General features: G+C 42.6%; 1 protein-coding gene across 1 annotated transcript in view; it reads left to right on the forward strand.

Moving 5' to 3' along the window:
* The window catches only part of Ryr3 (ryanodine receptor 3), a 506993-nt gene that overhangs the window by 389951 nt on the left and 94850 nt on the right, over positions 1–22192 (forward strand). The window contains exons 49-60 of the mRNA XM_051183787.1: positions 2728–2818; positions 4674–4814; positions 5904–6067; positions 8083–8161; positions 11910–11999; positions 13008–13154; positions 13315–13377; positions 14447–14522; positions 14643–14766; positions 17017–17132; positions 17833–17900; positions 18806–18927. Coding sequence (XP_051039744.1) covers positions 2728–2818; positions 4674–4814; positions 5904–6067; positions 8083–8161; positions 11910–11999; positions 13008–13154; positions 13315–13377; positions 14447–14522; positions 14643–14766; positions 17017–17132; positions 17833–17900; positions 18806–18927 — 1281 coding nt within the window. The remainder of the gene's footprint in view (positions 1–2727; positions 2819–4673; positions 4815–5903; positions 6068–8082; positions 8162–11909; positions 12000–13007; positions 13155–13314; positions 13378–14446; positions 14523–14642; positions 14767–17016; positions 17133–17832; positions 17901–18805; positions 18928–22192) is intronic.

Raw genomic sequence — 22192 nt, forward strand, 5'->3', positions numbered from 1 at the left:
TGAATTCCTATCCTGACTTTTTCAATGATGAACAGCAATGTGTAAGCCAAGTAATCCCTTTCCTCCCAACTTGCCTTTGGGTCATGGTGTTTTATTGCAGCATAATAGAAACCCCTACTAAGACAGTGTACATACTACTTCATTCATTCCAAGGTTGCTACCATTGGTAGAAAATTAATTTAAATAGAAGGGTGGTGGTCTTGCAAGATAGAGAAAGCTTTGTAGACAGACTGATCCACTAAACATTGTGGAGATTCTCTGCTTCACCACTTGATAGGAGGAATTCTGGCCTCATTACTACTGACGTCGGTCTCCATGTTTCTCCTCCGTGGAGGCAATAGGTCTGAGTGATAGCTTTTCTCAAGAACAACTCTCTGTCAGAGTCAATGTTCTGCCTGTATAAAGAGCCAAGCTGTCCTTGGTCTGTCTTTGGCTGGATCTGAACTCAGATTAGAGCCACAGCATTAGCTGTTTCCAAATAGAAAAGCCAGATTCACGTGGCTGGTCAGAACTAGAAACAGCTTCACAGAAACCAGAGTTTGGGGAAAGTAAAAGTTTACATTGGACCTGAAATGAGGCTCCACATCCTGTCTCTGTGGTTCTGGGGACAGTGCTCTTCTCACAGCCTGACATCCAGGTATAGCAGACTGACTGCTTATCACTAGGCTTTTTATCATTTGTTTTCAATAAGTCAGTGTCTTGGTTAGGGTTCTGTTGCTATGAAGAAACACCATGCCCAAAAGAAAGTTGTGGAGGAAAGGGTTTATCTGGCTTATGACTTCAGTATTGAAGGAAGACAGAACAGGAACAAAAACAGGGCAGAAAGCTGGAGGCAGAAACTGAGAGATTATGGAGAGGAGCTGCTTACTGGCTTGTTCCTCCCAAGGCTTGCGCAGCCTACTCTGCTGTAGAATCCAGGACTACACAATGGACTGAACCCTTCCACACAATTGCTAATTAAGAAAATTCCACAAAGGCTTGCACACAGTCATCTTATGGAGGCATTTTCCCAGCTGAAACCTCCTAGCTGACTCTAGATTGTGTCAAGTTGGCAATAAAACCAGCTGGGACAGTCAGCAACAGAGTTGAGGATTCATTGCCCCCCCTTTTTTATTCAAGTTAGTCTTGGGTGACAGTTGCTAATTATCTGAACAGTATTAAGAAACGCTGAGTCAATTTTACGTCAAAATTACTAGATTCAGAGGTAGGACTGCTGCTTTGGGAAGAGGTTTTGATTAGTCTTTCTGAGCCCAGGGCTCTTTATCACAAGGCTACTTCTTGGAAGGTTTTGAAATAGATGAAGTGTTGTCCCTCTCCACCTGCATTCATCCTAACTGAAGGTGCTTGGATGAATCCTTTACCAGCTGGTCTTGCCTCCATAGCTCTTTAGGTTTCTATGAAAGGAATTTTGGGACTCATGAACTGAAATTTTATAGCAAACTCTCATGATCGTGTGTGTGTGTGTGTGTGTGTGTGTGTGTGTGTGTGTGTGAGTGAGAGAGAGAGAGAGAGAGAGAGAGATAGAGAGGAGAGAGAATGAATGGGGTGTGTATATATGTGTGTGATGTATGGTGTGTGTATGTGTGTGGTGTGTGTGTGATTTGTATGTGTGTGTATATGTGTGTGTTTGTGTTCATGCTCTGGAGAGAATCCATAGGTCCCTCTGGATTTTTAGTTTGGCATCTGAAGAATAAAAGTTAACCTCTCCTATCTCTCCTTTTCCTGTCTCAGAATTTACTTGCACTGAACTCTATAATTTGATGTCTTTCTTTAATGAATTTTTAGTTACTGTGTTTGCCATTTGCAGAGTTGTTCTGAGAACAAAAACCCAAAGAAATAGTTCCACTAGTGTGACATTCCTGGATCAGACTGTAACCAGGGAGATGTTAGGTTGCCTTCAGACTGTACCAGTAGGTGGCCTCACATTCCACCTCTGCAGATGATCAATTTTGTCTTCTTCCTTTGCAGATACAGAGTGAGACCCTGACTTAAAGAAAATTCTTAGTTCTTAGAAGTCCTTAGAAATGGCTGTGATGCCAGCTGCACCTTCTTTCTGTTACACACTTTGCACATGATCACTGAATACATTTTTTAAAATTTTTTTTATTTAAATTTGAAACAAGTTAACTGAATACATGTTATAGGCATACCGATCCCAGAACATGTTGATTGATGGTAGCTGGAATTTAATCTTAACTATCTCAACTCACATGTCTCTTTTTGTAATTTAACCACATTCCATTATTAAATGGAGGGCTTTACCATCCACTGTCATTTGTCAAGATATGTGTTGAGACTTTGTTTTGATGCTTAACCTTAACTTATGCCTCTTTTTAAATGTTATGTTTTATTATTGTTTGTGAATGGTGTGTGTCTGTGTGTGTGTGTGTGTGTGTGTGAGAGAGAGAGAGAGAGAGAGAGAGAGAGAGAGAGAGAGAGAGAGAGAGAGGCTGTGTGCATGTGTCCTCGTGTGTACTCCTGCGCTATGGAGCACATGTAGAGATTCGAGAACAGCTTTCTTGAGTTGATTCTCTCCTTCCTCTCTGGGATGGGGAGGGGATCAAATTCAGGTTTGTGCACCAAGTACCTTTACCCACTAAGGCCTCTCGCTGGCCCTAACGAATGCTTGTTTTGTTCTTTTGTCTTGCCCTTTTGTTTTTCCTTCCCCTTTCCACCATTTGGTATTTACTTTGTCCCATCTTTCTGTTTTCTTTCTCTGAATCACAGTCACTTGAGACCTTCCATGTTACAGCAACTCCTACGACGTCTGGTTTTTGATGTGCCACAGCTCAGCGAGTACTGCAAAATGCCTCTTAAGGTAAGCATCACCGTCGCCACTGAAGTGCAGTCAGTGGCACAAGAGATGTTCCGGGGGCTACACAGGGCATACACAATTAGAGAAGCAGAGTGTGTGCTAGATTCTGACATCCTCACGAGGTGCAGTGCACAAAACCAATCATCTGTAGCTCGAATCTTGAAGCCCAGGCTTCTGGTTGTTACCTGCTGTGGTTCCTTTGAGTTACCTTCCACTACTTGTCATTTAATCAGAGTTTGCTAAGGAAACTTGGATTTTATTCTTTCTTGCCCTAACTAGGTTTTAAAAATATTTTTAGCCTCAGAAGGCTTTGAAATCCCTGTGGTTTTTCCTTTCTTCGTTAAAATTACTACTTACTATTTTGTGTGTGCTAGTGTTTTGCCTACATGTATGACTGGGCAACACCTGCATGCAGTACCGGCAAAGGCCAGAAGAGGGTGTCAGATTCCCTGACACTGGAGATGGTTGTGTGCCACTGTGTATATATGCCAGGAATCAAACCAGTGGCAGCCAGTACTCTTAACCACAGAGCCGTTGTTCCAGTCCTCCCTGGGTTCTTTCGAAGAACCTAAAATGTCCCTTTCCACATTGTTTTGTGTGCCCCCCACCAACTAATGTTCTTTCTTTTTTCTATTTATTAAGGAAAAGAACTTTTTATTTCCTTTCTTCTATGACTTCTCTATTATAGCCCCAGAACACTTAGTCCTGGGTGGTGCCAGACTTAGTGGTCACTGCAGAGAGCAGCATCTCAACTTCCATCTTAGGCTCTACCTTACCTGTAAACCCAAAAGTGTCAGCAGAGACCAGCCACTTTTAATGGAATAGTTCAGCCTGGTGTTAGTGGTGCACACCTTTAATCTCAGCACTGGGGAGCCAGAGGCAGGTGGATCTCTGTGAGTTCGAGGCCAGCCCGGCCTACAGAGTGAGTTCCAGGACAGCCTCCAAAACTACACAGAGAAACCCCGTCTCGACAAAGAAATAGTTCAAGCAGACTCCTAAGAGAATATTTTATTGGGGTAACCAGAACTCTCAGAAGCCTTTGGGTCAGTCCCATGACCAGTAGGAAGCATTACACAATCACAGAGGTTCTCTGTTCTTCCCAGACTGTTTTCCTTGTATCCTCTTCAGTTCCTGGTCTTACCCCGAAAGGCTGCTAAGGTTGAAGGCGCGGTCTGCACTCCTTAACTTGACTCTGCTTCTTCTACAGACCACTGCTCTCAGCTGATACTGCGTCCTAAGAAGCATTACAAGCACCACTCTGCCAGTTCACTTTTACATCTCACATGAATGGCACACACACCCTCCCACCCCCACCTCCACCCCCCATCCCTGATGTGGCTCCTACGTGCTGGTAAAGGAAGTTACCAGTGTAATGTGCCCTCTTGTGGCCGGTTATGGAACTGCTACCACATTGAGCTGTACAAAGGCCAGAGAGACCAGGAAGCCCCAGACAACCATCGACCTTAATCTTCGAATCCACAATTATCTGTCCTCTACCTATACCAACCCCCTCAGGATATTCCGTAATAATATATAATCAAGAGAGGTTATTCCCACACTGGTCAGCACACTGTGACTCATTTCAGAGGTAGCATTTTCTCATTGAAAACAGGACCGACTCCTCTCCATATTTTTATTAACTATTTGGGGCACATTAGAAGACAGGAGAATTAACCAGGCAGAGAAGACCTTCCCAGAGCATCGGAAGGGCCAGCCTCTTGTTCGACAGCCCAATCCCCTCAAACACGGGTTTCCTTCTCATGAGCTCTCTGTATGTTTTCTTCTCCCTGCATGTCTCTGATGCCTGTGGATATGCTGGATGCTGTGCTACTGGTGCCCTGTGCTCTGAAAACCCCAGCTTCTGACCAATCACTATGAGCAGTGTTGGAAGTATTACTGCCTGCCTTCAGGATGGGGGAGCTATGGGCTGGCGGTGGAGGAGGAGCTGCACCTCACTGAGAAGCTCTTCTGGGGGATTTTTGACTCCCTTTCCCACAAGGTAATGACAGCTTCCTGAGAAAATGGGTGACCCCCGTGTCCAGCCACACAAGAGCTTATGTCTGTCTGGCATTACTGTTTTCTATGAACTGTACTAAGACCTTAGGAGCATTTTATGTTAATCCTCACCCCACCCCAAAACACACACTCCTGAATAGGAATTACCATAATCCTCAGAGTAGTCAAATAACTTGCCAGCCTCACTGAGCTGACACCAGAGCAAATTCCAATAGCATTTCCTGCTTCCAGTGTTGAGTGTTTATCACTCCTGTTCTCAGGTGGGACAGCCTGGTCCCATTTCCTGTATACTCTACTTCCAGCTGGTGAATGCAACCAGATGCCTCATACTCATTCTCCACCGTGCTGAGTTCCCCAAGACTGAACAAACCCTCCCTCCCTTTCTTAAGTTACCTCTGTCTAGGATTTTTGTCACAGCAATGGGTAACTGTAGAGAGCCACCGGTGCCATTCCCGAAGATGGCGTCGGTTTCCTGTCCATAAGCCAGCAAGCGCGATCCACGTCATGGGGTGACCGTTACGAGCTGCAATCGTCAGTAATGGACACGACTCCTCTGAGCATATATAAGCAGAGCCCTTTTTCCTCCTCGGGGTCTTCCCTCAACTTGCTGTAATGAGCCGTGCAATAAACATAGCTGCAGAAGAATCCTGTTGTTGAGCGTTGTTCTTGCAGGCAAGGCAATAGTGCTCAACAGGTAACTATTACTGAAAATCTCTGTCCACCACTGTGGAGTTTAGACAATCGGCACAGTCCCTCTCTACAGTCAGGTTGGGCCTTTTCCCATAACTATTCTTAGCAGGGAAGTTTATAGCCATAAGGAAAACCATCATATTCCAGATAGTCTTGAAATTTATGTGGAATGGCATTGACTTAAACCTTTAATCTTCTTCACCATAAAGTGAATGGTGACCTAAGGACCTTATAGATTGCCATTCCATCCTCCAAGAATACTTTTAGTTTTCTGTAGAAAGACGCATCCTTTGTATTTGTACTCTGTTGGTGAGTGAATGGTCCTATATGACAGCCGTGGTTCTTGTTTGTCTATTGGAATGCTCTCTGTTTTCCCTCACAGAAATATGACCTGGATCTTTTCCGAATGGCCCTGCCTTGTCTCAGTGCTATTGCTGGGGCCTTGCCACCAGACTATTTAGATACAAGAATCACAGCCACATTGGAGAAACAGGTCTCAGTAGATGCAGACGGGAACTTTGACCCCAAACCTATTAACACCATGAAGTAAGTTCGGAGCCACTTCTAAATTGTTTCTATATTTCATATAATAGCTAACATCTTTCTTTTAGGCTATAGTAGAAACTTTAATTTTTCCCTTCTGCCAACCTTGCTCATCATCTCCTTGACACTACAAGTCACACCAGGAACAAGTTTAGTCAATCCATAATAAAAATGTATATGTATGCATATATATATGTATACGCATATACATATATATATGGATTTTACATATTGCTTATATTCCAGGCTTTTTGAAGGGGCTGATTTAATACATGCAACAAACTCACTCACAAAAATAAATGTTACCTAAGGCATTAAGAGGCCTACCCTGACAAATTATATGATTAATTTATTAATGAGTTTTTGATAAAAATCTTTGCCCTTTGTAAATTGGGTCTATACAGATATAGTAACATCAAAAGAACTTCATAGTAACAGAAGAACTTTAGCAAGTCCTCAGGGTGACGGCCGAATACTTGAGGTCATTCCAGAGGTTGGGTCTACTCTTTGCCATACTAAGTAATACTGGATCTTTGGAGTCGCCCTGTAGCAACACCTTATAATTTCTTCCCATGAGTATCCAGAATCCTTCACCAATGCTCAGTAGACCAACAGATACTCTCAACCAACTCTAGATTCCAGTGTGTTTAGCCTTGGGGCAGAATATTGCTGTGTTAAATTTCCAAACATCCCTCCCCGTTCTGAGTATGTGTGCAGGTGCAACTGACTTTGTCTGAGTGAGGAGTACAAAATTCCTCAGACTGAGATGGGAAATAATCACAATCCCTTATGAGTCCCTTGGACTTGTGTTTGCTGACAGCAGCTCTCAAGTAGGAGCCCGAATCCTTCCTAGGAATGTCAGCTCTGCTAGGGTATAAAATTCATCACTTGTGTGATTAAATGCACATTCCATTGGATAAAGCCTTGAGTGAGGGGATGATGAGAAACAGAACTGAACTTCCTGCAAGGAAGACATAAAGGAGTTGGTGAAAACATAAGCTCAGGAAAGAAAAGAAAATATGCACTGGTTTTAAGAGAAGTTTGCCTTATAAAAACGCATGCATGTAAAAAGATGATAAAGCAAATGGTGTGGTGAATAGATGTTACAAACATTATCAACAATACTCTAGCAACTGAGTACCAGTAATGAGTGGCTACATGGTATTTTGAGAGCCCCTGTTGTTTCAGACATACCTTTGACATCAGTAAGTTGAGGAATGTGAGGACTAAAGACTGGTCCCATTTTTAAATGCTAGGAGCCCTCATTACCAAGACACAGGGTCGGTCATAACCAGAACCTAATAAAAAGCTCACAAGCCAGGCCTCCCCAAGGACAATGACAGTCTTCAGCTGCCTCCATTGGATGAGTCACCTTGAGCTTCTTGCTGCCCTTGTCTCATCAAACTCTAGATTCAAGTTCCAGGGAGAGTGAATTTGATCCATTTTGTCATTTGCCTGAACTTGATGGCAGTACATCTAACATCATATGCAGTATCAGAAGACCATATGACACATAGGAAAGTGAAGAATGGATGAGAGCCGCTAGGCAAAGAGAAATGACAAGCATCTACTGGATTTCCAAAATTCTAGTTATAATGAGACACCAATTCAAAATAGTAGACAGCCAGTATTTTGTAACATCTGACCCTCTACCTGCACAGTCTGTTGTTCTCAGACTGAAGCTACAGGATGACAAGATTCTCATTGAGACAAGAGCTGACTTTGAAATCCACAACAATACTTCAGGAACCAGGAGGGCCCAAAGCAGCTGGAGGGAGGCACCCATATGCAGATGTTTCTGCAGAGAACTCTTCTGATTAGACCCGCGTGGTTTCTAAAACACAACACTGGTCTTGCCACCCCTGCTCAGTAGTATCACTGTGTCTAAAGTAGCTTAAGCTATGAGATTAGCTGTTAGTAAATCCTGCTAGTGACAGCAAATTGTTTCTTTTACCCACCTTTTATATACCTAGCTAAAATGCTTATAGAGGCTGTAATTTTTTTCTCTCAATTCACAGTTTTTCCTTGCCTGAAAAATTGGAATACATTGTCACCAAGTATGCTGAGCACTCTCATGATAAATGGGCCTGTGACAAGGTAGGGATTATCAGCTGATTGACAGTTGTCAGGGAGGGGGGAAAAAAGCCCAAGAACATTATTGGGTCGGATCCTGGAAATCTGCCTGATTTGTCTAAGTGACGGAGTCTCCATGCCAAGAGCACTCATTGTTTCTGGGCAGCAATTTCCCGGGGTTGGTAGAGGTCAGTGAAATAGGCGTTGACAGCTGTGCTGTGTTTGTAGTGTTCAAGAAAATGAACAATTCTGAAAGTGTCGATTGCTTTCTTATCATTGCACTGCCTGGAGTTGGTGCCCAAGCATGCACTTGTGTGCCCTTGTCTCATCGAACTCTAGATTCAAGTTCCAGGGAGAGTGAATTTGATCCATTTTGTCATATGCCTGACCTTGATGGCAGTGCATCTAACATCATATGCAGTATCAGAAGACCATATGACACATAGGAAAGTGGCTTCATCAGGGTGGGAAGATGGTTAATTAATTTTCTTTCTTTGAATCAACATTGGCCAAGAAGAACTAAAATTGAAAGCCTCACTTTTGTTTTGCTTGGGAAACTGAATTGTATTCCAGGGAGGTCACATGAGGGTCTTCCTTTGGTGGGTGCCACTAGGATGTCTAGGCTCTTGGTTCATCTGCTGTTTGAAATCCATCCCCATGTGAGGTCAGGATGCTTAATACATTTAAATGCCAAAAGCATGCAGGATTGGAGTGGGCAGGCAGAGAAGGAATGGGACCACTGCTCAGTTTACAGCTTAGAACAGTGGATGTGTTTTAAAGGTAGGGTTATAGAATGTTATCTGCCTATACAGCCACAGATAAGGGGAACCATGTTCCACCACCTAAGCTCTGTGTGGATCTCTGCTCCGCTCTTATCTTCTCAAGGGTTCCTACTTACACTGATAACAACTGTTGAACTTCAGAATGAGTTATACCTCATGATTCTAGACTAGGATTGGCCAGATAACAACCAAATCAACAATGAAATGGATAATGAACATTTGCAGCTCTGTAGGTCAGACAGTCTCTGTGGCAATGACTCTTTCACACTGTCATAGCACAAAAGTAGTCACGAGCAAAACATTGACAACAAAAGGGGGCCTGTGTACCAGTACAACTTTATATAATAATAATTTTTAAAAAGGTGGCCAGCTGTACTTGCTTACTTTAGAGTCTAGAGTCCAGAGCATATGGGCTTTCTTATTTCTTTTTAGTGTGGCCATTTGTCCAAACCATGAATTAGGGAGAAAAGGGGTATCTGTGAATCCACAGCCATAAATAATCCACCTCTAAATGGTGTATTTTAACCTCTTCAGCTCTCTGTGAGTTTCTGTAGCACTCTCTGTCCCCATGCCATGATTTCAGTCCCACCTGTCATCATCTTTGGCCCAGGCCACTATGATCTCCTGGCTGGCCTCCTCATGTGCATTTTCTCCAGTCTCGTCTTCACACCACAAGCAAGTAATGTTTCCAGTATGCATATTTGGCCACAGGATATTAGTGTTCCTCTTGTCCATCCCCCATTCCATTTTAAAATGTATTAATGTCATAGTTCTTCTTAAAATAAAGGTCAGATCCCCACGTGGACTACCTGGTAGGCACTGCTCTGCTAAACTCTCGGTAAGCTCTCCCTTTCTGTCTGCCCATCAGTCTCTTTCTGTACCTGTAGACCCACTGCCACACACTTTATATGTACACAAAACTTTTCCCTGACTGAGCAAGGTAGTCACTTTCCATCCCTACCTCATCCTGCAGGTATCAATCTAAACATTCATTCCTAGTCTGAGACTCTCCCAGAGTTCTAATATGCAGGTCCTCTTAGTACCTTATTCTTCTCCTTCATAATATTTTTAAAGTCATGTATGTGTGTGTATGTGTGTACATATATACATATATGTGTGTGAATATATACATTAACATAATTTATAACAGTTGTGCATCTGTACATTTGACTCTGTCATCAGTTATATATCTACTAGTGTGTTATTTGATTATTATCTCTCCCTGACACCAGTGTGAGGCTTCATGAGAGCAAAGAAATGTGCTTGTTCACCATCGCCCAGAAGTACTGATTCCTCTGATCTCAAGAACCTCTTCCTGGGGCTAGAGAGATGGCTGGCTAGGTAGTTAAGAGAGCATACTACCCTTACAGAGGACCTAAGTTCAGTTCTACTACCCACATCAGGCAGTTCATAACTGCCTATAACTTAAGCTTTGAGGGAATCCATCACCCTCTTCTGGCTTCTGAGGACACTGAACTCACATGCACAAACCCATAATTAAACATTTTAAAGTACCACTCTTCCTATGGGAGAAATAGAATTATCTAGCCACAATGGTACAGGTTGTACAGTGCTGTGATTGGCATAAGCACAGGGTTAAAACATAGGAGTACCAAATCCCACAGCTGGTGTCCAGAGATGCCATCTAGAGTGGTAACATTTACAGTTGGATGGGCATTCATTGCATTCACTGCAGGGAAGTGATGAGTGTATTGCTGGGCCAGCATACAAAGACCAAGGGAGGCCAGAGAAAGTTTATTGGCTTTGGGGAACCACATAGCTAGAACGTGAACTAGGGCAGGGGAAGGAGGGTAGGAGATGAATATGGAGAGGTTTACAGATTTAGGAGTCATGTGAGACGTTTCATTTTTTCCCATGGTGACAGGTGACAATCAGAAATCATAAGGCAATAGAATGCTCTAGCAGGACAATTTTGGTGAATGCCATCTAACAATAGTAGAAAATGAATCATGAATAGGTGGCAAGATTGGAGGCAGGGAGAGTGCATGGGGAGCTATTACAGTCACCCAGGTGAGAGTACACTAAGAAGGGAGCTAGAGAGAATCAGCCATAGGAGTGGGCCTAGGAGGCAGAGAGATGTGAGGTGTGCAGCGCAGAGTCAACAAGGACCCCCTGTTAAAGGAGTTCAAGAGGGGATGACCCCCTGGGGTAAAGAAACCCAAGAATAGGAGGCATTGAAAGGAGAACCTGCCAGAGTCTCTTTAGACACCCTGATAACACAATAAGCAGAGTTCATACTGTTTGGAAATTAGAAATCAGCTCTGCCTAGAAATGCTGATCTGACATCAGTCATCGACGGTAATGGAAACCACAGACCTAGGTTAGAGCACCCAGGAAGTGTGTGCCTCTTGGGAAAGGAAGCTTGGGAAACACGCACTTTTGACACATAAGTAGGGGCAGAGATTGAAAACAGAACAAGTAGATGGAAGTATCGGGCTTAAATGCTGTGGAACTCGTGGCTCCTACTTAGCTCCACATCCACAGTTCTCCAGACTCCTGCTGAAGATGGTACACATCCACAGTTCTCCATCTGAAGATGGTACCTACTAGTGGTACTTTACTGTCTTGAGCTTCCATGACCCTAAAAAGCACACACTGCTGTGATTTTGCCAAGCAGACCCCTCTTGGTGGCCGGTGGTAGATCTGGTCCTCTCCAAGTTCTGCCTGCTGTGAGTTGGACACACTGTTCTGAGGCACGGTATTCTCGGTCTCTTCTGAAGTAGACTTCTAAGTGGCCCTAAAACATACAAGTGAAAAAATGAAGAGGACAGCATCTGGGACAAGGAGGATTGCGGGAGCAAAGGTCAGGGTGAGGGAGGCAGGGACTTGACAGCCTGAAAGGAGCAGTTAGACATCCGCTAAGGGATTTTTTAATCTCTGTCACAATCCATTATGCTACTTGAGAACACAGAAACAGAGATGTGGGTCATCTAGCAGGCTCTTTGTCTGAACTGAGGATATTTCTACAGAGCCACAGTGGATGGAAATATGGGATTTCCCTGGATGAAAATGTGAAGACCCACCCACTGATACGGCCCTTCAAGACATTAACAGAGAAGGTAAGAAGCAGGATTTGTAACCATGTGGCCTGCTGTGTCCTTCCTTGGGGATTGTATCAGATGATCTGCCCCTCTCACGGTCCTTAGCAGCTTCCACGAACTTCCCAAGCCCCAACTTCACGTTCTGTTCTGAGAAACCTCGTGTGAAAGAAACCCTAGTCAGCACTGGCAAATGGCCCCAAATGCACTGAGTTCCTCCTGCAACTGAACCAGGAAGGGGTTGTTAGACTGTTAAACAGGTTGGAAAAAATGGTGGAAAAACATTTAAACAGAAGAGATTACTGCTGCATGGAGGATAGTGAGATTGAAAAGTCCTGTGGAAGGAGAAACGGGTCTCTCTCTCTCTCTCTCTCTCTCTCTCTCTCTCTCTCTCTCTCTCTCTCTCTCTCTCTCTCCTTCCTGTTAAAATTAAGCAGTATGGTTCATCTCAACTCTGAATTCCAGTCTTACAGACAGTAGGTGTCCTTTGTAAACTTAAGTTTAGTGTCATATGTAAGGGATTATATATATATATAATATATATATATATATATATTATATATATATATATCTTTGACTGTTGACCATTCATGAAATTGGGCATATATCAAAAGAATTCTAATTTTGAGAGGTCTGTTTCACAGGATCTAGGAAGAGCTCAGTGCAAATGCATTTTGACAATGTTCCATCTTAAACATAACACACGATGAGTCTTTTGTCTTTTTCCTGGTCCTTCACTTCTTTATAAACTATAGACAAACGAGCCTCGTTAGCACAGTAGGTAGCGTGTCAGTCTCATAAACTATAGACAATGTCATTGACAATAGGGGTTCATTTCCCCCAATAAGAAATACTATAGGGTTAGAATCTTATATTCAAAACCATCAGAAAGACTGAGTTATACACAAGATGCTGCAAACGACATTATGACCTTGTGAGGGAAGGATGGAACAAATTATCTCCTCTCTGTGCTGTGGGGAAATGGGTATGCTGTGCTCTGCATAGCTCTTCTGGGCAAACTTTCTCTAGGAGAAAGAAATCTATCGCTGGCCTGCCAGAGAATCTCTGAAAACCATGCTTGCTGTGGGCTGGACTGTGGAAAGGACCAAAGAAGGAGAAGCTTTGGTTCAACTAAGAGAGAATGAGAAACTTCGATGTGTGCCCCAGACTAATCAGGTATGACTGCTGTACTCGGTAGGCAACACTTGGCCAATAGAAACCATGATGGATGTAGGAAGACTCCCTGGGGTTTGGTGATAGGCCCACTTAAGGTGAACACTGGGTCTGGGGCAGCCATGTGTTCGCTGACCTATTGACTCTGCCTCTGCTCTCCTAGGGCAACAGCTACAGCCCTGCCCCATTGGATCTCTCAAATGTTGTGCTGTCCAGGGAGCTCCAGGTCAGTGCCAACCCAGATGCAGAACATCAGTGCCTGCTAGGCCTTTCCAGTACAGGGCTTGTTGCCCTCTGAAGAGTAAATGGAGAAAAGCAGAGAGTGTGCCTAGAACATATTACTGTTAAAATATTAAACCTGAAGAGGGGTGTGCTGGGCCAAGGCTGTGGGGAAATCACCAGAGAATTAGCCAGTCATCTAAAAAGGGGAGGCTGTGTACCATAAAGGGTGATGATCCAGTGAAAGGAAGAACAATGAACAAAGTCCTAGTGTTAAACTCCCAAAATAACATAAGAGAAAAATCAGTGAACTGTGCTCCTGAGTGGAAATGCTTGCATGGCTCTTGTTTATCTCCCAAGCTATGAGGACACCCTGCTTGTGCCATGGTAGATATGCTCAGTCTCCCCACATTGGTGCAGGAAAGCGATTGCTGTGGGACTCAGAGTTATAAAACAAAGTAGATGCAACTAAAAGTTTTGAGATGCATCCCTCAACTCCTCCTCTCCTGCACATATTACTGTCAGTGGCTTCTTCTCCAGCCTGGGGAAGAAGCCAATGGGCCAGCCCCTTGGACCTTAGAGGAATTTTTTTCCAAAGAATACCCTTTGCTTTAAGGTCAGAGCTATGTGAACCTTATAGAAAGATTCGTTCTATTTGCTAAACTTTAGTGGCAGCAGTTTCCAGCAAGGTGTGATTTATTCGTTTGTTTGTTTGTTGAGGTAAAGATTTTCACAGACTCTTGACTTTGACCTAGTCCTCTTACCTACCTGGCTCTCTATCTTTGGCGAGAAATTTAATAGTAAGATGAATGAGATGCTGGCATCGTGCAGCTTTGGCTGGAAATGTGTTTCTCCCGGATGCACTCAACTGCCAGGATAATAAGTTGCAAAGAAGGGCAGAATCCGAAATTGTATGGGATGGTATAAAGCTAATGAGGTGTGTCACACAGAATAATTAATAGTGGTAGACATCCAGAAGCAGACAAGTAGCATTTGGTGGTGCTGTTCCGGGAAGCTATGAAGTGGGTTTTCTTGCTTGCTTCCTCTCTAACTTGTGTCTCTGGGGTGGGGAACAGGGAATGGTGGAGGTGGTGGCTGAGAACTATCATAACATCTGGGCCAAGAAGAAGAAGTTGGAGCTAGAGAGCAAAGGTGAGCTTGTTTCACAACATGCCATGGGGAAAGTGAGCTGGGGAATGTGGTAGCTATGTTTCCCAGAATTACAAAAAAAAAAAAAAAAACAGTTTGTGTTTGTCTCTCATCTTATTCCAGGTGGTGGCAGTCACCCTCTTTTGGTACCATATGATACCTTGACTGCCAAGGAGAAGTTCAGGGACCGAGAAAAAGCACAGGACCTGTTTAAATTCCTCCAGGTGAATGGCATTGTAGTTTCCAGGTAAGTCATCATCTTCCCTGTGGTATTAGTGGGGCAGGGGAGGGATGTGAGTTTGGCTTCACTGTTGGGTATTTAACCACCCACCTCCAAAAGTCATTAAAGACAGTGCTTGACACTTTCTGAAAGGGTTATAATGAATGCTTGCATATGTACTCTACCAATATTATGTTACAGGTCAAAGCCTTTTCTTTGTATATTGGTCCAACAACTGGAGTTATAAGCCACATTCATAATACATCCATGAAGCTTTGGAATTTAGCTGCCTTTAAAGAGAAATGAGAATCTGAAGCACAAGCAAAATAATGTTTGGCATGCCAGATGATTGCTTTGGATTTCCTCCCTTAGTCTTTAAGATGTCATGCTAATCCTTAATTCAAAACTGTATTTATGAATTCTCTGCTGAAGATCTTTGTAAAATAGCCAACAACTCTTGCACACTTTGATCTGATTGTTTTATATTGTGTTGAGCACAACTAACAGAGGCAGTCTTTGAACCCCAAGCATCACTCCCCAGAAGCTGCAGCTCCTCTGGGTAGATGGAACACATCACAATGTCCCACCACATTTTATCACAAAATGGTGAATGCTTTCTGTGAAGCTGGCTTGTACTGCTCACTCTTTTTTTATAGTATATCTATTTTTTTAATTTCATTTTATATTCCAGTTCTCCCTCTCCCCTCCCCCCCAAACTCCCCAGCCCATCCCCAGTCCACTCCTCCTCACAGGTAACGGCTCCCATGTGGAGTCAACAAAGTCTGACACAATAGGTTAGGGGCTGTTCACTCTTCAAGGCATTTGCTTACTCACTAATCAGATGTCTATGGAGAAAGAGGTAGCATTGTGCTTGCCGACTTCTTTGTAGGATGAAAAGCAAAGTGGTGGGTCTTTCTGATAACACCCATTCCTCCTCAAAGAGGGGTTTGCCAAGCAAGTTATTTCTTTTTTAATTTCCTAGAGATTTTTCTTTTGCTAGTTAATTCCAAATAAATAAAGAAAAAGCTATACAAATATTTCTATTGTAGCTCATAGAAATAAAATTGCAAAACTTATTTGCCATATTGTCGGGTAGGAAAGGTCATGCTGCATGAGACAGCCTCTGGGGAAGCATTTGAGAAATACTCCCTGCTCTGCTTTAATCCACTTTTTAACACTTAAGATGAATGTGGAGTGTGATTTGCTGATAAAGTTCCTTGCTCACAGAAGTGAAAATTTCCCCTTTGTTGTAACCGAAAAGGAAGTCAAGGAAATATAATTAGGAATAAATCAAATTCAGTAGCCATATTTGCCCTATATATGGGGCCCTATAGGAGACAAATGTAGGCAGATGATCAAGTAAGGTCCCATAACCAGGAGAAAAAGTCCTCCAGCTTCACCCTCCTCTCTGCTAGTGAAAGCCTATTTTCCGCTGTTCAAGTCCAAAACATTGACTTTGTTCCCAAGTCACTTCAAATCTTTAAGATTTTAATTGTTCTACCTTTAGAACACGTGCAGAATCTACCCACTTTTCACCTCCTTCCTGCAATGCATGTCATTCCTGAGATGTTTTCCCACCGGGGCTCTCTATTTTGACCCCTATCCCCACCCTTACCCAGTTTTAAATGCAGCAGCCAGCATAGTTAAAAGTCATGCTGTGTCAGCCCCTCTTCAGAACTGCCAGTAGCAGTTCTCATGTCCCTCAGAGCAAAGCCTTAAATGATTCCTGTACTTTCATGTCCACCTTCTCCTTGGACACCTCACTTCCATTCCACCTGCCCTGACCACTCTGTCACACGCACATTCCAGCTTCCCTGATTACCATATGTCATATCGTAGTCCACAAACCTTTATAACACCACCCCCAGGCTTTTTCATCCTACTTTCCTTTTTCTCTTTGTTTAACACAGCATACTGCTTTTATCATTCCACATAACTTATATTTTGCTTTTGTCTATTTACGGCGAGCATCGGGTCAAACACAAGAGAAATGTTTGTTGTCTTCTCTGATTTATCTCCAGCTCAATATTTTTTAGTAATAATTATAAAGATCTTTCTGAAGACTCTGCTGAGAAATCACTTTCACAAAAGTGTTGCATGCTTACATAGTCGGGTCCAAGTGCAAGAGCGAATCAGTTGAATGATGAGTCATTCTGCTAAAGCCAGGACAACTGTCAACACTGACAATTAAATTCAACAACATGGGGAGGTTGGGTAATACACCAAAGTCATGTATTTTCCTCTGCTACTTCTGGGGTTCATCTCTGCCCAATCTAGAGGAATGAAGGACATGGAGCTGGATGCCTCCTCCATGGAAAAGAGATTTGCCTACAAGTTTTTGAAGAAGATCCTGAAATATGTTGACTCTGCTCAAGAGTTTATTGCTCATTTGGGTAAGTATAGCTGCAAAATGTCAGGAAAGAATGTGGTATTCCTTTAGAAAGAATGACCTAATTATGAATGATCTTCATGTGTCACCATTGCTCATGATTCATATGGGACATATGATTTAGGTGGAAAACAATGGCTGAGATTTTTCCTACCTACTTAAAAAGTAAGTTTAGAGGCTGGGCAGTGGTGGCATACACCTTTAATCCCAGCACTCAGGAGACAGAAGTAGGTAGATCTCTGTGAGTTCAAGGCCAGCCTGGTCTAAAGAGCTAGGACAACTAGGGCTGTTACACAGAGAAACCCTCCATAAAGCAAACAATAAAGTTTAGTTCCTTGGTAGTTTAGATCCATAACTTCTCTACTGAATTTGATGGGCTCTTTTGCTTTTGCTTTTTTTTTTTTTTTTTCCCCTTCCTTTCTTAATGCAACACATCCTATTAACTCTCCCATGCTTTGTGACTATGGACATTACTGAAGTCCCTTCAGAAAAGGGTGTGGTGAGACAGCTGTGAGAATTAACATAAGACACCCTACCAACACAGACACAAAGTGTTATTTTGTGACAGCAACTAAGCTTGGTTTTCTTTTTAAAAGATGCTCAGTTTCTAAAACTACTGTGATTGTTCATTTGCTCTATGACTGCTTGCTTGCTTGTTTGTGTTTGTTTGCTCTGACAAGAGTATGGTACCCCTGTCTTTGTAGAAGCCATTGTCAGCAGTGGGAAAACAGAAAAATCTCCCCATGACCAGGAGATCAAATTCTTTGCCAAAGTAAGTGTTTCTCCTTTGCTCAGGCTTTCTACTACCAAAGGTGTAGTTTAAAGGGTCCACCAAGAATATTTAACATTCCAAAAGCTTCAGTGAGACAGAGATATATTCTCTACTGTAGAACAGACCCTATGGGGGTAGGGATTACAAGAAAGTAGGCAGGATGCTTAGCTCCACTCCATACATAACCTCCAGACTCAGGATCCTACTCCCTTGTTCTATTGTCATCTGTAACATTACACTTCATGTTACTGTAGTCTAAACAAGCTCAACCTCATTATAGCTGTAGGAAAGGGATATCCAAAAAAAAAAAAAAAAAAAAAAAAAAAAGGCAAGGAAAGAACAAGCTGCTGTTCTTCTGAAGTTCTAATCTAGTAGTTCAAGTAAGTCCTTTTAGTTTACTATAGCTACAAGGGAAACTGAGTAAGGCACTCCCTACTAATTGCCCCTATATCTCACTAAAATCTGTCACTGAAAAGAAAGAGGGGGTGTATTTGGGTACCAATGATTAATGTTGTCCATATAAGCCTGATTAGCAAACTGAAAGCCTTTCTATGTCTGTGGAGCAGAGATAGATGTTTAAGGTGAGGGCTTATTGAGGTCTTGAGTGTACCTTTTGATGCCATGACCAAGGCGGCAAAATCTGAGTTCCCCTGGTGTCCTCTTCAAATCCCATCATGCAAATTTATTTGTGCCTTTAGTCAGTGTCCTTTCCTGTCACATAATGTCAACACCTCTGGTTAGTACCACAGAATAATAATAATGCAAAGTGAGACCCAGAGTAGAATTTCCTGGAAATCCACAGCCAGAGTTGAAAGGCCTTCGCTCATGGAGAATGGCTTCTGTGAAAGGAACTGACAGACTGACTTAGATCAGCTACCTTAAAAATGATGTTTGATGGTTTCCAGGTTCTCCTCCCACTGGTTGACCAGTACTTCACCAACCACCGCCTCTACTTCCTGTCATCTCCTCTGAAGCCACTTAGCAGCAGTGGGTATGCTTCCCACAAAGAGAAAGAAATGGTAGCCAGGTGAGTGCATGGAATCAAGAGAGGGCCCCTATGTTAATCACCTCTGAGTTACTGTAACAAATGTCTGATATCAGTAAAACTAAAAGGTTTATTTACCTCACAGTTCTGAAGTTCCATGTCCCCAGTGAGTAGACACCTTTTCTTTGATCCCATAGTAAGGGCTCCAGATGGCAGTGATGGGGATCTTACTAAGAGGCAAACTCATCTCATAGCCAGAAGTAAGAAGTGGCAGGACCCTACGATCTCCTTAAGGGCATGTCCCATTGACCTAAAGACCTCCCACTCAGCTCCATCCTCCAAGCAAACCTAGCCTCCCTTCATCCCAGTAGCAATACCCTATAGACAGAGCTTCTAACACATGTTCCCTGGGAGGATACTTGTTCAAACCACGATTCTCAGTGTTAGTGTGGTTTGTTTATGGCATCATCTACCTGGGGATGAGTCACAATTTCTTTGTAGAAATGATGCATAACCTGATGATGAGTAATTGGTTACTATCTTGATTTGAAAATGTTACTGTGCGTATCTTGTGGTGTATAGCTCCTGTGGTGGTCTCAGGAGCTAATCAAATTGCACTGTTTGAGGTATTCATAGGGACTTGGGAAATATGTAGATACACACATCAATTACCTTGAAACAGTGTTGAGAAGAAGGCCAAGGTCCTTCTGAAGCTTGGGGAAATTAAACACAGAACTAAGGTATACACTACTTTCTATCACTCCTTACCAAGTTTGCAAGATTCAAATTTTTAAAATTCAGATCTTACAAGTTCTAATGTGACTCATCTGAGATTTGAAAGCTAGAACTACATGATTCAATCTAAATGCTTATTCAGAAGTATCAGCCTCAGAGCTGAAGGGGTGGTTTACTGGGTAAAGATATGTGTTGCTTGAGCATGAGTATCTGGATTTGTATCTCAGCATCCATGTAAAAATCTGAGTGTGGCTGCATGTGCCCCTCTAGCTCCGATGCCATAGGGAGCTAAGACAGCAGAATCGCTGGAGTTTGCTGGTCATCAGCCTAGCTCCACATTTAGTGACAGACACTGTCTCCAAAGGACCAAAGTAGAGAGTGATAAAACACTATACATCTTCCTCTGAGGCCAGATGCACACACATATACACACACAAACACTCACACATCAGCCTACCACTCCTCTAGGGATAGATACCTTAGCAGACCTTAACATAGGGGAAGCGTCATAATGAGACTGAGAGGTGCTATCTAACATACTTCAGGTTCCCTCTGATCTTTATTTATTAAGACCAAATGTGGATTAGACTTCTAAGCATAGAAGTAAAGAGGGTAGTAGAAATCTAAATGTTCTCCATTGACAGTGAACATGCGTGTTATACTGGATAAAAACTCAGCAATTAATGATCACTCTCTTTTGAAGTATATTCACCTTGAAGATTTACTAACATTCCTTAAACACACTGCATGGATAGGCACTGAGATTAATTTTCATATGCAAGAGTTATTGTCCATCTGAGTAAACATGGTTGTGAAGCCACAGTGTGTTAAATTGAAAGTACCACCTGTGCCTTACAATATAGGTGGTTAAGGCTGAAAATTCAGTCCTCATGACATTGCATGCCTCTTCTGTACTGTGATCACTTAGTGTCACTTAAGACAGAAGAAATCCCCATGCTGCCAAAACAGGATGCGTTGGAACCAGATACTGATCCCAAGATCTTATACCTTCAGGTTGAGCTAATGTGTTCTATAAGAAGCTAGGGAAATTCGGGACCATGGGAGACATTCAGATAAGCCAACAGAGGGCAGATGCATCTGTTTTCTTCATCTGTTGATCTTAGACTATTAATTCATGGAAATGTAACATTTGTTCAACCAGGCACCATTTGTCATGGCTAGAATACAACCTAGAGCTGATCTGCCTTGCAAATAGCTTCCAAATCCATCCATGAGCTGGTGTCTTCCACAGAAGCACTTGTATCTGTGCTGCACATGTTCATCCTGCCAGACTCTTTCTCTCTCTCGTTGCTTATTTTCCCCCACTTTGGTTTTTGGGAAATTGTTTGTTCATTTGTTTTGAGTCTCAATATGTAGCCCTGGCTGGCCTAGAATTCACTATATAAGTCAGATAGGCCCCAAACTTATAGAAATCTTCCTGTTTCTGCAAAATACTGGGACTAAAGGTCCAGCTCCTTTTTTTTTTTTTTTTTTTTAATTGTAAACAGGACCTCCACAACCCAGCCCAGGCTTACCTGAAAGCTATCAATTCTCTTGTCTCAGCCTCTGATCCCTACTAGATTCCTCTTTATTGGATCTTTCATTCATTCTTAGTTCATCTTGTTTTTAATCTGTTGCTTTTCACTGCATAGTTTCCAGCCTTTCTCTTTTGGAATAATTTCATTTTATCTCTATCTTTCTCTTCATTTTTGAGATAGGGCCTCTCTCTATAGCTCTGGATGTCCTGGCTATTAAAGGCTTGTGCCACCATGCCAGTCTTTATCATTTTTAAACTCTGAGAGGAAAAAAGCTTCACCTGGGAATTCTAGCCCTTTATTATTTGGGAGATTAATTCCCTTTATTAAAGAGAATCAGTTGTCTTACTTGGGGTTTTTACATGATGACCAAAAGCAACTTGGCAAGGAAAGGTTGTATTCTATTCCACACTTCCAGATAACAGTCCATTGTCCAGGGAACTCCAGACAAGAACTCAAGGCAGGAATTGAAGCAGAGGCCATGGAGGAGGGCTGCTTTTGGCTTGCTCCTGATGGCTTGCTCAACCTGCTTTATTATACATTCAGGACCACCCACTCAGGAATGCTATCCACACATCATGCTTACACGTCAATCATTAACCAAGAGAATGCCCTACAGACTTGGCTACAGGCTAATCTTTTGGGGTCATTTTGTCAATTAAGAATCTCTTTCCAAACATGTGTCTCCATTTGTGTCAAATTGACAGTAAATAACCCTGCACAGTAATTCTTTTATTGAAATCAGGGACTCTTAAGAGACAGTGGCAACTTTTTGAAATTCCAGCTGCTGGCATTTGCAAGTCTGAGAGAGCACTTCTGACAGTGAGGGAAGCCCTTCAGCATCCGATCCACGTGCTCTAGGTGGAGAGAACATTTGCTTTCAATTTATACAAAATATGTGTTCATCCTTTTGGATGAAAGCTAACACAGAACAGAGAGCGTCAAAGGATCTTCTACCAAGATGGCTAGTTATTCACTGGCCAAGCTCAGAACTAAACCATCAGCAATACTGACTGCACTGCTCTTTCCCATCCAGC

This window comes from Phodopus roborovskii, unplaced genomic scaffold, assembly GCF_943737965.1.
Source record: "Phodopus roborovskii unplaced genomic scaffold, PHOROB, whole genome shotgun sequence".
NCBI classification, from domain to species: domain Eukaryota; kingdom Metazoa; phylum Chordata; class Mammalia; order Rodentia; family Cricetidae; genus Phodopus; species Phodopus roborovskii.